The following is an 18,028-nucleotide window of genomic DNA, read 5'->3' as shown; positions in this document are numbered from 1 at the left end:
AAATAACCATGACACAATTTTAGCCTCAACGATGAGAGAAATGAATGGTCCCAGACTGCCTTAATGTTGAAGGACAGGGCCTGATTTTTAAAGTCATATCATTCTTTGATAGGCATTACCTCATGATTAAAAATTGTGTAGTCTTTTGACAAAAAGTGTCCAATAAAACATATCCAGCATGTAAACAGTGTGGCTGTATCAGTTCTCTCCAGCAGTTCAGCGTGGATCTGTTTCAGTAGCTACTAAATGTCCATGGGCGTACCCAATTGACTTCATTGGGTTTACGAGTCATAAACTACATCATTCTAGCCTTTGTAGGCCGACAAGATATGGGAATGGGGCAGGGATGACTTAATTCACTCTGCCTTTGGAGAAAGCATCCCTCAGTCCGGACCGGTGTACCCTCTAGGCTGTGCGGTCGGGCAGCTGCCCAGGAGTGATTTAAGGGCTGCGCACTTGATTAGCAGAGCTGTGCACATCTGGCAGCATGTGTTTAGGTGCCCCTCCCCCCCGCTACTTTGCAGCCATGTTGCTGCTGCTCCTGGGACCCTCCTGCAGAAGGGGAAGAAGAGTGGGGGTGCTGATGTCAGGGTGTCCCCCTTCCCTCACCCCTGTACCCCATCTCCACAGAGCAGGGGAGAGGGGACAGCCTGGCTCAGGACTCTGAGCGGGAGAGAGCTGCTGTGGTCTGAGGTTTGAACGAGCCTTCCAGGTGAGTGACTGAGTCAGTGCCTTAAAGAGACAGTGCACGGTCTCTCAGACTTCCCCAGCAGCCAGCTCACACACTCCCAACACATACTTGTATTATTGTTGTTACTACTTGGTACTTCCTGCAATGCACATATATTCTCGGTAATTTTAGTCTTTCAAAGAGTATTTTTGTTTAACTGGTCTACACATTTCATAATTATTTCTCTCTTACACTTAATTTTAATTCTTTGAGTAGTGAGTTCTAAAATGCCTAATCTGTCCTGGCTGGAGTAATTATCCCTATAATATCTTTTTAAAATATATATTCTATCTAGGTGTTTTGTTTCTCTTGGTGGCATACATCCGCACATTACCTTAGTGCACTAACAATTTATTCCACACATGGATGGAAAAAATTAGAGAGAACACTGGTCCTGACCCAGAGTCCAGGAATTGGTTTCTCACTCTTCAGAGATGCCAAATAATGATCAAACCCAATGGCAGCATCCAGAAGGCTCCAACTCAGTATGTCTAAATTCAGATTTATTAGATTAATAAATTAAATAAAATAAAAAATAAACCACGTTTTGGACTAATGTCACTATAAATATCGCTACATAGGCTACAGTCATATGGGTTGTGCAAACAGGAAAAAATGGGGCTCATGGCTATTTTGCTTTGTTATGATGAATAAAGGTCAAAAAGGTTATTGGTCCCAAGTGATGCCCCCTTCCATCTCTTTGTCATTAAGAAAAATGTAAGCTCAAGGGTCACATAGTCCATCCATAGTCTCTCTGTTAATCAGCAGCCCTCAGACAGGCCAGTTTCAAGCCACTAGTTAGAGGCATTGCCTCAGCACAGATGAAACCACAGGGTGGGAAAACCCAGATCAGATGACGCAGGATTCATTTGTTCTTCAAAGCAATCCCTTGCATGTGCAGAATCTGTCATGTCTAGTGCCCTAGGTCTTGGCTTCTTTCCAGACTTGCACAGTGTTCTTCCCTTGACAAAGGGTCTGTACATTTCCTGAATCTGGCGCTAAGGGACATCACACCCTTCCCAGACAAAGGTAAACAGCTAGCACGGATTATTTCCGCTTCCTCCTGGGTTTGTGCCTGTAGAAATCAAAGGGTATTCATATAATGGCCCCATCAATTCAGTACAATGTGTTCATACAGAAACTACATTGAAGCTCCATCACACAAGCATAAGTCTGATATCCAGCTCTAGCTGCCACTCTGGTATAAAATGGTGGCAGTGATTCTAGTGTGTATTAAATGTCCTTGTAGTGATGAGTAATATGGCTACCCAGGAGACCACGATCGGTTTAATATTTGCACAGGTGTAGCTGATGTAAAGGCTCAAAGCTCTGGGATGATCACCCCTTTGTAAATGCCACCTCTACTCTGCACAGCAAAATCCAGGCAACACAGGAGTCTGATGTGCACTGAACCTGCAACAAAATCAAACAGCAGATCAGCTTAGAGGATAGCACTTTAGCCTCACCTGTAGTGGGAGGAAAGCAAGGATAGTCCATCTCTAAATTACCTGTTTCCCACAGCTTCCCAGATGTGCTCAGAGCAGCCCCTGATGGCACAGCAGTGGAAATGGCAGCAGCCAGTACATCCTAGCCCTCCCACCAGCGCTAACATCAGTCGAGCAGCCACAGGGCAACATTAGAAGATTGACTGATTGCTTGAAAATCTTCAGTTTAGACAAGGCTTTACTACCACTGGATTTTTGTTCTGCTTTCTCTCTCTTGCCTGGTAAGGACTGGGTGTGACTTGGAAACATGGTGGGTTTGCAGAGCTAGCTTCACTCAATTGGTATTAAGTAGGGTTTTTTTTTTTTTTTCAAATTAGCCACAGTTAACACTTCTAGGAAGTCAAATAATAATGTAGGGTTCCCCCACCAGTTTTAGCTCGATCAGTTCAGCACATGCTAAAATTAAATGTGGCGGAATTTTTTTTAAAATAATTTTGATGGATGAGATCAATATTTATTTTAAAGCATTTTTTTCTGATTTGTATCTATTTTAACTTTCAGAGTTATGCAAAATTATGGGCAGTTTAAATTTTTTCACCAATTTTTATTTATTTAAATGTTCATAGTTGTGGGAAATTATCAATCATAATTATTTAATGACAGTAAACGGTGACATTCAAAACTGTTAAAACAAATTGTCTATCACATCAAAATATACAAAATAAATATTTTTAAATCAAACTAATATGTTTTCAAGCAGCATTTTTCTTATTTTGCCTGTCTGTAAATTTCAGTTATGAGTGATAGGAATGTTTTTTTATTGCTCTGTGTGTGCAGGCACAGCAGTGTGTGTGCGTATGTGCGGGGGGTGTGTATGGTGAAATTGACATTTACTGATTAAAAAATTGAATCCTTCCAAGCCTACCTAAAATCCTCATCAAGACGAGGCCTGATTCATTCTACTGGCTGAATCCATCATCACATTCTTGCCTGTCTCCACTAGCATTTGTCACTAGCTGAAATAAACCCTGCCTAGAAGGAATATTCAGGGAGATTTCTTTTTCTGCTACTAGGTTCCTAATGCTGGGATTGACCTAACCGTGTGGGAATAAAGGGCTGCTAGGGGAGCATGCCTCAGCCCTGTCTGAGCACTGGCTACATCTGAGCATTCCAGAGCCCCATTACACTGTACCACCACTGTGGGCCTGCAGTGAGAATATCAGTTGATCCAGTGTAGTATAGTGCACTACAAGATGTATCTCGGTCAAGACGCTACCCTTGGTGACCAGACAGCAAGTGTGAAAAATCAGGCCGGGGAGTAATAGGAGCCTATATAAGAAAGATCCAAAAATCAGGACTAACCCTATAAAATTGGGACACCTGGTCACCCTACGCTACCCATCATCCGCTTTGAACACTACACTTCAACCCACGGCTGCCTCTCACACAGCTGGTCTAGAGATAGACTCCTAACCCTTTACTCCAGTCCAGTAGAAGGGGTAACTTGGGGTCAGCCAGCCGTTCTCTCACACTGTCCTCCACTTTCTGCCCTGTCCACCACATTTTACCTTGCATTGATACATAATTCCACTCCCACTCTGTGCAGAATCAAACCCTTATTGTGCATCACACCTGGGCAAAGTCTCAGCAAAAAGATGATGCACTCAGATCATGCAGGAAAGCCTGCAGGAGTTTTTGCCTGAAATTCTTGGTGGCACCATTCACACAGGGAAGATGAGGAAAAGCAGTGACAGAGTTATTAGGAATTGAAATTACCTATTTGCCTTCACATAAGCCACAGAGGCATCCAAAGAAGCCATTGATGATCTGAAGAGAAGCCAGGACCATTTCGACCACGCTGATGACCAGTAGAACAGAGAAGAAGTAAATATTCCAGGCTACAACATTCGGGGGCTCAATGCAGACTGAATTCCAGAGAGATTGGTCATACAAATAATTCTGAGCCCTTAAAGAGAGACTCTGATGAGACAGTGATAGGACAAAGACATCTGAAGAGATGACATGCAGTTGATTGTGTAAAAAGTGTGTGTGTGGAGGGGGGCATGTGTTCCCTTTTTGCTTCATTGTGATGGATAAAGGCAGCCTGCTACTTTTGTAATTTTAAAAATAACATGAATTTGATCAGACCTTCCTTGACTTTTCTGAAGGACCTCGTAGGGGTCTCAGATATGTGTATTGTGAGCTATCAGGTCTGAATTATAAAACATCAACAAATACTTCCTTCCCCCAAAATATTCAGTAGCCATTAAAGTTAAATAGCAAAAGCATGGAATGCTAAAGATGCCCTACACTGACATCCGCTCAGCTTGAGTACATGGCTCTTGTTAATGTAATAATTTCAGTTTCTCCAGGCACTGCAGAGCCATCCCAGCTAGACTGGACCTGATCTAATGGAAAAAACAAGCAGGTAAAAACCCCCACCCTTAAAATCACCTTTCAGACCTGTCTATGTATTATAAAGCCATAAGAGGAAATAAGCCCCCACTAGTCCCCCATTTTAAGGTCATCTTTAGTGGCCATTCATCCTGGACTGCTCCACTCCCTGTTTCCTGGCAAGCCAGCTTGCTGTAATGCTGGTTTAATGCTCCTCAGCAGGAGGAGAACTTCGTTCTCAATGTTGCCGAGTCTGTTGAATGCTGAATCATTTAACGTTCTTCCTCAGATTGTTGGATTAAGGGAAGAGATGAAGCTTTGTGAGTATTTTAGCCCTACTGCTGCCTGGACATCACACAAGCTCCTTCTACCTGGTGTGGAAGGCCTGGTTTTCCATGTTTATGAAAGGGTAATCCCACTGCGGGACTTCAGTCTGGTTGTATAGACAGAGGGGTCCGTTTGTCAAGCCCACACCCGAAAGGATAAAGCAAGCAGTAGATCCCAGCAACGCCAGCCCCGACAATACAATGGAAAGGAACATCTGTGGGTAAAAGACACAGAAACAAACTTGTAATTCCAGGTGATCATGCTTCTCTCCTCAAATGTCAGGAGTCCCGCATGGCTGGGCCTACCCTTAGCAGAGACTGGAGCAACAAGAAACTGCCAAGGGCGTGAAATGAACTCTAATGGCCTCAGATGCTGCAATTACAACTGCCGGAAGAAGCTGGGAAACCCTTGCAGCTCCTGTATGACTTTAACCAAAGGAGTCACTGCAGATGAGAACTGTCTCGGCTCCTAGCCAGAGCTTCTTTACAACTGCAACATGAGTCCTGATCCCCCCCTGCCCTGCAACTTGCGCCACCGGTTACAGCTACGTGCCGTGACTTCAAAACATGGACAGATCAGATCGGCCGCTTGCTGCGTGCTGGAAGAGAATACACAAGGCAGAAGACCCTGTGCACTTAACCCCCTCCCAACACGTTATTGGGCATATGTGCACAGGAAGTCACTCAGAAAGTAATCAAGTCAGTCCCATGGCATGATCCAACAAAAAGTGCTGGCAGGAGGCAAGGCTGCTGTTGTGGTTCTCCTCCTCCACTTCAACTTGCTCATCCACACTCAGCCGTGAGGCATTGAGGCCATTTGCAAAAGTGGACCTGATTTGCAGAAGTGCTGAGCATGCGTGACTCCAGCTGGAGGCCATGAGAGCTGCAGGCCCTCAGCACTGCTGAACATCAGGCCCAGGTGGTGCCCAAAGTCAGTGGCTCCTTTTGAAAGCGTGGCCTTAGTGTACAAGATTACTGTGATGGGAGCATATGCTGCTTTATACTCTTCCGGAAAGCTGCATTTGCATGAGATACCCTGGGAAAGGGCTAGGGGAGATTACCCTTCCAGCTCCATTAGGGCAGGTACACTGGCTATTTCCCTGCCATTGTCAGGTATGTCCCTTTAAAAGGCCTAAGGATCAGAAACTCCCATCAGGATTGCAATGCCAAGAAAGGCAGGTTCCTTGCTTCTGCAGGCTAGAGGCAAACCGCAAGCTCCAGCATGGGATTTTTTATTTTTATTTTTTTTTGTCCTGCCTAACAGAACAGCCGGTGGGGACAGAGCAGTGAGTGATAACTAGGATCCTGTTATCACACAAGCTCTTGTGACAATATCATTCAGATCTGCATTGAAGAAAGGGCTGTATCCTTTTTACCATTAGAGACCCAGCACCCTAAACCTGCGGGTAGGTGCGGAGATGCGGATAAAGAGGATTTGCAAAATGGGGGCTTAGCTTACCGAGCAGCTCATCATCACTCTCATCAAAACCCTCCTACTCTCGGGGCTGTCAGTAAAATATAGAGGCAGAACGTGAATCGCTGGGTTGGTGGCATGTGGTCCCTACCCCACACAAATACGCTGACTGCAAGTCTCTGGTGCTGTGCAATTCACACCCCAGTGCACGAGGGGAGGGCTAAAAAAACCATGGGACCAACCAGATGTGGTACCAATCTGGCCCCCATTACTGGAGTAGCTGAGCCCCCCAACAAGCTGTAATGTTTTTAGCCTCAACGCCCCTGTGAGGCAGGGGTGATCCCCAGTTCACAGAGGAGGAAATGAGGCCCAGAGAGATTTAGCGACTTACCCAAGCTCATACAAGGAGCAGGGCTGACAAGAGCAGGGCAAAGGGGACCCCCAAAAATGCCTGTACCTGATTGGAAATGGGAGGGGGTGACGCCCCAGCAAACATGGTGTACGGGGCCCCAAATTTCCCTTGATGGGCCTAACAGAGAGTTAGGCTTGCCAACTTTCTACTCGCACAAAACCAAACACTCTTGCCCTGCCCCACCCCTCCTCCAATGCCTTGCCTCTGCCCCACCCCTTCTCTGAGGCCTTGCCCCCCGCTCACTCCATCCCCATTCCCTCTGTCACTCACTCTCCCCACCCTCACTCACTCACTCATTTTCACTGGGCTGGCTCAGGGGGTTGGGGTGCAGGAGGGGGTGAGGACTCTGGCTGGGCGTGCAGGCTCTGGGGTTGAGCCAGGGATGAGGATTTTGGGGTGCAGGAGGGGGCTCTGGGCTGTGGGGTGCAGCTGAGGGGTTCACAGTATGGGAGGGGGCTCCAGGCTGAGACAGGGGGTTGGTGTGTGGGAGAGGGTACAGTCTCTGAGCTGGAGGTGTAGGTTCCAGGGTGGGCCAGAAATGAGGGGTTCAGGGTGTGGGAGGGGGCTCTGGGCTGGGGCAGGGGGCTCAAGTGTGTGAGGGGGAGGGCTCTGGCTAGTGGTGCGGGTTCTGGTGTGGGGCCAGGGATGAGGGGTTTGGGGTGTAGGAGGGTGCTCTGGGCTGGGAACGAGGGGTTCAGAGGGTGGGAGGGGGAATCAGGGCTGGGGTAAGGGGTTGGGGAATGGGAGGGGGTCGGGGTGCAAGATCTGGGTGACATTTACCGCAAGTAGCTCCCGGAAGTAGCATCATGTCCCCTCTCCAGCTCCTAGGCAAAGGTGCGACCAGGCGGCTCTGCATGCTGCCCCGTCCGCAGGCACCACCCCCGCAGATCCCATTGGCTGTGGTTCCCAGCCAGTGGGAGCTGCGGAGGTGGCAGTTGGGGAGGGTGCAACATGCGGCTCCCCCTGGGTGCCCCTATGCGTAAGAGCCAGAGGTGGAACATGACGCTGCTTCCGGCAGCCGTATGGAGCCATGGCAAGCAGGGAGCCCGCCTTAGCCCTGCTGCTCCGCTGACGGGACTTTTAACAGCCCAGTCAGTGGTGTTGACCAGAGACGCCAGGGTCCCTTTTCAACCAGGTGTTCCGGTCAAAAACCGGACACCTGGCAACCCTACAGGGAGTCCAGGGTGGAGCAAGCACCTGAACCGAGGTCTCCCGAGTTCCAGGCTAGTGCTTTAATCACTGGATCACCCTTCCTCTCTTTGCCACATAATTGCAGCTCGTTGGGCTGTCTCACTCCCTATCTAAACAGTGGCCTGTTTGGAACATAAGCTAAGGAATTTTTCTTTCTACTTGTCTGCAAAACGTATCGTTCCCTTCTGGGGCTACGCTAACACAGCACCATTAAATCTGGCAGCCCAGTGACAGAGAGGTGTGGCCTGTTAACTCCAGAACTGTGGGTCTGGAGTCTGGTTCTGCAGCTAAAATAAGAACATTTTCCACAAGTCAAAGGAATCTCTGTCTTACATTCCGGCAAGTTCTGCAGTCGGAGGAACGGCCACAGCGCCACCCAACAGCCGTGATCTGAGTTGCAGCCAGAAGAACCTGAGAGAGTAGGAAATGATTCAGGATGAATGGGACGATCCAGTCTGCTGGCACCAAGAGCTGGCAGTTAGTTCTTTCCCTTATTCAGCATGGAGCAGTTATGAACTACCCTTCATCCCAGTCTTAAAGATCCCAAATCCTGCAACAAGACCTGTGGACGGATCCTCATGCCTATGCAGAGCACCACCGAAGTCATTCATGGAGGTTCTGGCTTGTGCTGTGCTCCTTGTGTGATTAAGGCTAAAGTTAGAACCCTGGCAATAGGCTGTACCATGTCAATCTAATATCTGTCTGCAACATCTAGGTGGCTGCTTATGAGCGTGTGCTTTTCATTTAGAGAAAACATTTTGCTGCATATGGAAAGTTAGAAATGTCAGAAGGACCAGCATTTAGAATCTGTTATCCACCACCATCTCTTTATTGTGTGTTTGTACAGAGCCCTGCGACTAAGTCCTGGGCTGTAACTAGGGCTCGTAGGAGCTACAGTAATAAAAATAAACCATAACAAATCGGGGTATGCAAAACGGAAGATGAATTCCCAGTGAAATAGAACTGGGACTACAGACACCTGAGTTCTATTACCAGGGCTTTGACAAAGACAAAATCACTTACTGTCTATGTGCTTCAGTTATGAACATAACACATGCCTTTAAAGCGGCGATACGGGGTAGAATACTGGACTCACTGAAGTCTATGGGAATTTTGCCAAAGACGTCAATGAGGCCACAGGAACTGATTTTCCTCTAGCAGCAAAATGGTATTATTACTGTTTAAAACCAGCCAAGGAGCCATTGCAAACAATCGTGCAGGAGACTTTGCTAGTTATACTGACACTAGCATAACATACCAGTAGCCAGCGGGGAGCCGAGCTAGGCAAACAATAAGAAAAGTTAATTTAAAAGCATCCCAGAATTCATCAAATATGCTATTAGACTATTGTTGGCTACCCCACTCCATCCCAGTCCTTGCCAGGGTGCCTGATTGCACTGCCAAGGTGCAGAGCAAAGCGTTGCCATACTGGAGCAGCTTTCTTGGAAGATAACGATCATTTCACTCAGTGGCCTGATGTGTCACCGTGAACCTGGCGAGGCTCCAAAATGGCCTCCCTGGAGAGCAGCATGGAGAAGTTTGGATTAGCAAATACAGAAGTTACTAGCACCAAGCAGATGGGCAACATGACGACATGGCATGGGCAGCGGGTACCATAGCCTGGGGGAGGCTGTGCCTCCCCAAACAGCCAGGCATGGCCTCACCCATGCTCTGCCCCCAGGCTCCCTGCTTCTGCTCTGCAGCCCGGCTCCAGGGGCCAGGGCTGCACCACCCGCCCTCCTGGCGCTCCAGGGCTGGGGGGAGCCTGCGGTGGCACTGCCTGCCCTCCCTCCTGGCACTCCAGGGCTAGGGGGGCTGTGGCCGGGTGGGTGGCTGTGGTGGTGGGGTTCTGGGCTCTGGCAGAGGGGGCGGAAGGGGTGGTGTCTGGGGCAAAAGGGACGGGGCTGAGAGCTAGCCTCCCGCAGCTGGCGGTTCATGTGTTGCCCATGCGACATGGAAGTGATTCTTGCTAATGGTCATTATACCAACTGAGGACGTTATGGAGGAAAGGACTAATTAGTTTAATCTGTTAACTGTTCCAAGAAGTTTGTAAATATGTGATTTTCTATCTGGATTTTCTTTTCTGTTACCCTTAGGACTTGATCCAAAGCCTGTTAAAGCTGATGTGAGTCTTTCAGCTGACTTCAGGTCAGGGCCTATACAGTATATAGGTATGAGAAGTATGTTAGTGTCAGCCACCAGCATACAAAGCCCTATAGAATCATAGAATATCAGGGTTGGAAGGGACCTCAGGAGGTCATCTAGTCCAACCTCCTGCTCAAAGCAGGACCAATCCCCAATTTTTGCCCCAGATCCCAAATGGCCCCCTCAAGGATTGAACTCACAACCATGGGTTTAGCAGGCAAATGCTCAAACCACTGAGCTATCCCTCCCCTGAGGAAAAAGGGGACATAATGACATCCAGAAGCCTTTCATAAGGCTGTAAGGGGTCACCCTGATCATCCAGTCTGCCCTGCTGTCTAACACAGCCCATAGAATGTCAGCCAGGGGTTGTAGCATGGAGCCCAACTGTGCCCCAGCTTACCAACATCCCCACTTCTCAGATGGGGAAACTGAGGCACAGAGTGGGGAATGAGCTTGCCCAAAGTCACCCAGAAGGCCAGTGGTATCATGCCCTACCCACTGGACACATTGTGCCTTGGTCCTGTGACTCCCTTGGTGAATGTTCTGTCCAAGACAGTGCACACATGCTGGGGAAAAGGGAAAGGAGGGCAAAGAAGTCACACCACTTACAATTATGCCTCCTCCCCAGACTCCTGGCACTTGCATAGCCTGTTTGGTGATGTGGCCCTCCTTCAGATAGCTCCACATCCAGCTGGGAAAGAGGAGGAGCACGTTGGCAGCAATGGAAAGCACACCCAAGGCAATGAGGCATGGGCCCAGAATCCGAGTGCACTTCCCTACGCACATTGTCGGCAAGCCAGTGAGCCCTGCACAGAGGGGAGGGGAAAAAAGAATGATTGGATTTCACAGTCTCTGGGCCAGATCCTCAGCTGGTAGAAGGAAAAGTAGCACCATAGGCTAACGGCATTTTGGGTTGTATAAGTAGGGGCATTGCCAGCAGATCATTCCCCTCTATTCGACATTGGTGAGGCCTCATCTGGGGTACTGTGTCCAGTTTTGGGCTCCACACTACAAGAAGGATGTGGAAAAATTGGAAAGAGTCCAGCAGAGGGCAACAAAAATTATTAGGGGGCTGGAGCACAGGACTTATGAGGAGAGGCTGAGTGAACTGGGATTGTTTAGTCTGCAGAAGAGAAGAATGAGGGGGGGATTTGATAGCTGCTTTCAACTACCTGAAAGGGGGTTCCAAAGAGGATGGATCCAGACTGTTCTCAGTGGTACCAGATGACAGAACAAGGAGTAATGGTCTCAAGTTGCAGTGGGGAAGATTTAGGTTGGATGTTAGGAAAAACTTTTTCACTAGGAGGGTGGTAAAGCACTGGAATGGGTTATCTAGGGAGGTGGTGGAATCTCCATCCTTAGAGGTTTTCAAGGTCAGGCTTGACAAAGCCCTGGCTGGGATGATTTAGTTGGGGATTGGTCCTGCTTTGAGCAGGGGGTTGGACTAGATGACCTCCTGAGGTCCCTTCCAACCCTGATATTCTATGATTCACCACTGACTTCTTCAGAGCTTCGCTGAGGATAGGACTCCCCTGCTGGGTTGGTATGACATCTAAATGCCATTTCTGAGACTTACTTAGGTACTTAAGCTATGGGCACTTGCCTCTTTGCTTGCTGTTAAGGTCATGTCTGCCTTCTCACTAGGGCTGGATGTTTTCGCTCTAGCTGCATGTACCCAGGTAAGAGCATTGCCATAACCATGGTAAAGGATTGACAAGAAAGAGCTGTATATACCCAACGTATTTCCGCTTTGTTTCCACTCTCCATGCTGCTGGCTAGCACAAAAGAGAACAAGGGAGATGTTGGATGCTTTCGAAAACCTGGCCTCTTTATTTTGGTGAGCTCTCAAAATCCAATCCAATGGTGAGTTCTGACAGGGGCAATGGAAGCTCCCTAAAAGTGTGGGGGGGGGCACTGGTGCCTGAAATGAGGCCCCACCCTTGCGCTGTCCCTTCCCCCAAGGCCCTGCCCTCGCACTGCCTCTTCCTCCAGGGCCCTGCCCCCTGCCACCTCTTCCCTCAAAGCCCCACCCCTGCACCGCCTCTTCCCCCAAGACCCCGCCCCCTGCTTCCTCCTCTCCGCTCCCTCCCTCCTGGCCAGTACAAAGTGGGAGGGCATAGCCCTCGTACTTTAAAAAGTCATGGGGCCATGGCCCCCTGGTCCCCCAGTTCTGGTGCCCCTGAGTTCTGAGCACTTGAAAAATCTGGAGCCTAGTGTATAGCTTCCATCTGAAAAAATTCTCTGACAAGGATAGGAATAGCCCTTTTTCTGCACATCATGATAAAAATTAACTGCCAAGAGATTTTAGCTGTTTGATTGTGCCCTTTCCTGAAATCTATCTATCAGCTATGACCTGGCATACCAAATATAGTAGATAAAATATTTGGTCAATAAAGCAAAACCTCTTCATCTCTCATGACACAAAGATACCATGGATAAAGAGATGTAATCCATAACTAATCTAAAAATCCCAGCCCTAGGATGAGAGGGGTGACCTTCTGGTGCAATACTGAGATGTCTCATTTAGACAGCTTTTTAAAGGATATGAAGAAAAGCAAACATCTGCCCAAGAACAGCAATTAGTCAACACTACCAGATTGCTACTAATCAACACCTAGCTCTTCCCTCGCACTTTGCAGCCAGAGTGCTCAGTGCACTTCACAAAGGAGGTGAGCACCATCATCATTCCATTTCACAGAGAAGGAAATAGAGGCACAGAAAGGTGCAGTGATTGCCAAAGGCCATTCAAATTTGGGAATAATACCTAGATCACCAGGATCTCAGTCCCTGTTCTAGTCTCTGGGTTTAAGCAGCTTCTGCTGTTACAGCAAGCTAAGAAAGGAGCCCGGCAAGGCCAGATTCTACTGGTCAGCACTGGAAATAGTTGGAGGCTTTCTTTCAAGTGGGGGCTAAGACTGAAAGATATTGATCTGCACCAAAGTTGGCTCCTGGGTAGATTCTTGGATTTCCAAACCAATTAAGTGGTACATTTTGCCATCCATAAAGACAGCTGAACAAATCTTTGTATCTATCAGTGGCTATTGCACAGATCTTCTATAGTCAATATATTGCAATGGGATTGCAACTTTAGTAATGTCCCAGATCAGAGAGACTGTTTCTTGACAAAAACCCCACATAGTTTATGACAAAGCAAGAACATATTTAAATAATCCCCTCTTGAAACTCACATCCCAGGCAGAGAAAGGTAAGTATCTCTAATAAAATCAACAAGCTTTGCTGGAGTGAGAAACGCCTTAAATAGGAACTTAAAATGTTATCTCCACAGTCTTGTGGTCAAAATTTTGTTTGTCTCCCCAAATGTCTTACAGTTTGAGAACAACAGATAAGACAGGGCCAGAAAAGGAACTCTGTTTATATTAAAATCTCCAGGGTAGGGACTGTCTCGTACCATGTGTTTGTAAAGTGCCTCGCATGCTGGGGCTCTAATCTCGGTTGGGGGCCGTAGTCACTACCCTGGGTTTTTTTTGCCTTCCTCTGCAGCATGGGGGACAGGTCACTTGCAGGTTTAAACTAGTGCAAATGGTGAATTCTCTGTAAGTGGAAGTCTTTAAACCATTATGTGAGGTCTTCAGCAACTCAGCTAGAGGTTAGGGGTCCATTACAGGAGTGGGTGGGTGAGGTTCTTGGCCTGCGATGTGCAGGAGGTCAGACTAGATGATCATGATGGTCCCTTCTGGTCTTAAAGTCTATGATATAATAAATCCTAGAGGGCTTTATTATCCCTGTGTTGGTCCAACCAACAGATCTTCTCCAGAGCAGTTTCTACCAATTTATCAATCTCTTTACACTTGCCCCACTCCCCTGCCCTTGCTTATAATTAGGGTCTCCTGGCAAAGACCAGAAACTAAACTATGCAACTTTGCGAACAACCCACACAGCTCAAACAGTGAATTCTGATTGAATACTCAAAGGAACTTGTTATGAAACTGGTTATAGCAACCCATAGGTGTTTGTACAAAAACAGTTTCAAATAAGAAAAAAGTCATGATCTGTTCATGGTCAATATGAAAAGAGAAGGGGAAAATCTAACCAAGCTGTTTGCTCTGAATACTTTGACCAGCTCCACTTAATAACACTTTGCCTTGTCTCTTCAAAATTTTACTTGGAATTTATTTACAAAGTAGCAGTGAACATCATTTGATAACATTCGGACTATTTTAATCTCATTTACACTAGTATGAATCCAGTAATGCTACTGAAGTCAACTGAGTTACCATGGATTTACATTGGTGTGGCAGATTAGAACATGATTCAGTGACTTTACTGTGAGTTTTGAAGCTCACTGACCAGATTTAGTCTAAGGGACAACTTTTCACACCAGCATATACAGTTTAAACTGGAGATTTTGGCAAAGTGGTGGGGTTTCCAGTTTAAATCTCTTTCTATCCCGTGCACAGGATATTTAGTGTTTATGTTTCAGATACAACATTTTACACAAATTCCTCTCCTAGCCACATCTTCCTAAAGTCCTCAGGCCAAATTCCACTCAGTTACACCAGAATACATTTGGAATAATTATTCATTTCAATAGAGTTACCCCTGTTTAAACTCATGGGTGGGGGAATCATAGGCTGGCGGAAGCTGTGCCTCCCCAAACAGCCAGGCATGGCCCTGCCCATGCTCTGCCTTCAGGCCCCTCTTCTCCTGCTTCCCACTCTGCATGGCTCCATCCCTGTGCAGTGGCCCTGGTTCGGTGTGGGGCTGCACCGCCCGGCCTCTCGGTGCTCTGGGGCTGCACTGCCCATCCGCCCTGCACTCTGGGCCTGGGGGCGCTAGCCGGGAGGGATGGGGGGCTGGTGGCTATGGTGGGTTGGGCTCTGATGTGGGGAAGGCGCGGAAAGGGCAGGGCCTCAGGTGGAAGGGGCAGGGTTGGGGGCTAGCCAACCCCAGCTGGCATTTCATGCACCGTCCGTGTTTAAATTGATAAAACCAAGACCAAAACTTGGCCCTACATCAGAAGAAAATTAGAGTTCCTGTCTATCGGCAATAGTTGTGAGGATAGATCAGTTTCTCAAATAACCTTTTCCCGATCATTCAGCATCTCCTTTGTGAATGGCTTGATTAGTAAACAGTTTGGCACCATTTAGTAAGAGTAGCGTAGTGTTCTTTTGAAATTGGGTAATATCAATCTAGATTCACTTTACTTTGTATAACAAGGAACTTCAAATTATAAAGGGTCAGTGCAAAACTCCATTTTGGGCGGTATTGTAGTCAGATAAAGTTAACTTCTAGGCATTTACTGGTGCAAATAAAGTGGCAACATACTTACAACATGCAAGTGATTTTTAACTGGTTTCAGAGGAAGTGAGCTGTGGCTCACGAAAGCTCATGCTCAAATAAATTGGTTAGTCTCTAAGGTGCCACAAGTACTCCTTTTCTTGATTTTTAACTATGGCTAGTAGTTTTGCAGACAACAGCAGCAGCAAATGAAATTCAGTCTTGCCGGGCCATTCAGTTAACTCACATGAGCATATGCCCATTTGGGTTAAACAGATTTCCAGTGTTTTTTATAGTATCATGCCTGAACAGTGCAGTTACTATTTAACTCATTTATTTGATGCATCTGGATTCTATGGCATTTATTGTGCAATCACAGTAAGGCAATCATTTTAAAAATATTTTGCTTCAAAAAAATAGACTGACTGGAACTGTTGAAGTGAAATTTCAGAAGTGAAAGTCGAAATAATTACGCAACAACCCCTTGTAGACCTCTGATGTCCTGAAAAACCTTGGCATCAGGGGCAGAACACATCAATTTTGCAAGAGCTGAAGTAGGTAGAACAATTCATCCTGCCAGAGCTGAACCAGAAGGAAGCGGACATGGAACCCATCAAGCTGCCACTCACTGAGAATTCTCTTAGCCCAGCTATTTCACGTTCTAAGGAAGCTTGATATCTGAAACCACTGCAGTGCAGAAGCCAGCCAACCAGTGCAACTGACTAGTGACAAGCTAATCAGGTGCCAGGAAGACCCTAGAGTAACCATATAACCCTAGAGTAACAACATTACAAGATGTGTGCACTATTGCTTGGGATACTCTGCTCTCAACCCTTTGCTAATGTAAATTCACTGACACTGATGGACTTGGAGAGGGTGCTAGACTGACAGTTGGGAAGTCCAGTGTGATTCTTGCCTCTGACACTGAGCTGCTGTACCCTCTTCAGGGATTCATGTCCCCTTAGAATCATAGAATATCAGGGTTGGAAGGGACCTCAGGAGGTCATCTAGTCCAACCCCCTGCTCAAAGCAGGACCAATCCCCAATTTTTGCCCCAGATCCCTAAATGGCCCCCTCAAGGATTGAACTCACAACCCTGGGTTTAGCAGGCCAAAGCTGAAACCACTGAGCTATCCCTCCCCCCCCCTTGTGTGCCTCTGTTTCCCCTACCATCTGTTGCCTTGTCTATTTCGATTATAAGCTCTTTGGGGCAGGCACTGTGTGTTTGTACAGCACCTAGCACAATGGGGTCCAGATCTCTGTTGGACTCTTTAGGCACTACCACAGTACATTGCTTAGCCTTCCAAAGAAGCTGCTCTTCAGGGCCAGGTGTGATGTGGGCACCACCTGCTAGGAATTGGACTGAGTCCACAAGCTGATTCCACACTGGCAGTCGCACATGATGGAAGACAATGACCACCAGAACCTCCCTGTTTCTTGTACCAAGTGACATCCCTCGGGATGCTTTGGAAATGGTATCAATCTCTTTCCCAGAAGATGTTTAACTGCTTTGATTGACCTTTCCCCTCAAGCTGCAAACAGGTTCTGTGTCAGCTGATTTCATACACAACAGGCTACTGCTGGGTCACTAGAGGAGATGAAATCCAGAAGGGAGAAAGATTTTACACCAACAATCACAAATCAACAAGCACAGATGCCCAAGGCTTGGCAACAGAGGTTGAATCAGTCCCAGATTGGGAACCCCAGAGAAACTCTCTAATCCCTCTAACCTTCCATTGATGTTAGACCTAGGTCCTACGGTAATACAAATAAATCATCATCATCACTCAGAGCAGATGCATTCGGTCCCTAAATCATCCTTCTCAAGTAGCCCACAGTCACATCAAATCCCAGTGAATGCTTTCCTTCTCCACTTACCTGAGAGAAATGAAGTGATGTGATGCAAAAGCAATGAGTTGTCTCCCAGTACAATGGCAGTCTCACCTCTGTCTCCCCCAATGGACAATATCTAGGTTACTGGAGAGGGTCTAATGAGGCTTGTTATCGTCCCAAGGAAAGGCGAAGATCCCTGAAGAGTCATGGATATTGGATATTTATAAGTGTTTTGACTGTATCAGGCTGTCTCCAGTTTTTCCCATAGATGGTCTGAAGTTCTATTCATCCGTCACCCACACACCAGTCATATGCCTCGTCTCTTCCACATGACTGACAGCTCTGAAGTGGTGATGACACATTCTCAGAAAAGCACCTTGCACTCATGGAAGGAAATGAGAATTGTTACTAAACAAGAAAGCTGGTTCCTGGAGGAAGGGTGGGGCAGAGCGTGTGCATATTTGCATGGAATGATATGGGCATCCAAGAGCCAGGCAGAGTGGCTGAAGCTGATTGTTTATGCAAAGAGCTTCCCTCTGTGCCCCTGGCATGTGAATTAATCAAGCAAACGTGAATGGCTTGGACACCCAAGGCCCTGATCCTGCAAACACTTGCAATGAGACCCTGCTGAGGCCATCTGTGGGGACTGGATCTGGGACTGCTGGAGCTAAAGGCATGACTCTCTTACTGCTGGAGCGAAAGAAGCAGCGGCATTACATCAGAGACAGTAGCAGACCTGACGACTATGCTGTGCTCCAGACTCTGGAAGCGGACAGATAGCCACGCTATCAGAACGGGTTATGCACTTAGGCAGGTGTGTAACCCTACTCACATGTAGTGCCACTGAAATAAATTGAAGCACTCAGATGCATACTTATATGCATAGAATCATAGAATCAT

The 18,028-nt window shown here is 47.2% G+C and overlaps 1 protein-coding gene across 1 annotated transcript; it reads right to left on the bottom strand.

The window, feature by feature from the left end:
- Positions 1–613: 613 nt before the first annotated feature.
- Positions 614–17,641, bottom strand: TM4SF19 (transmembrane 4 L six family member 19). Its single transcript, XM_048865216.2, has 6 exons — positions 17,174–17,641; positions 10,667–10,863; positions 8,246–8,323; positions 4,941–5,110; positions 3,952–4,141; positions 614–2,143 (listed from the first exon to the last, which is right to left on the bottom strand). The coding sequence occupies exons 2-5, from the start codon at positions 10,841–10,843 to the stop codon at positions 3,952–3,954; spliced, it is 615 nt and encodes a 204-aa protein (XP_048721173.1). The 5' UTR covers positions 10,844–10,863; positions 17,174–17,641; the 3' UTR covers positions 614–2,143.
- Between the last annotated feature and the right edge of the window lie 387 nt (positions 17,642–18,028).

The sequence above is a fragment of the Caretta caretta genome, chromosome 9 (genome assembly GCF_965140235.1).
Source record: "Caretta caretta isolate rCarCar2 chromosome 9, rCarCar1.hap1, whole genome shotgun sequence".
NCBI classification, from domain to species: domain Eukaryota; kingdom Metazoa; phylum Chordata; order Testudines; family Cheloniidae; genus Caretta; species Caretta caretta.
The sequence above is the reverse complement of the archived record's forward strand: the minus strand, read 5'-3'. Positions and strand labels throughout refer to the sequence as shown.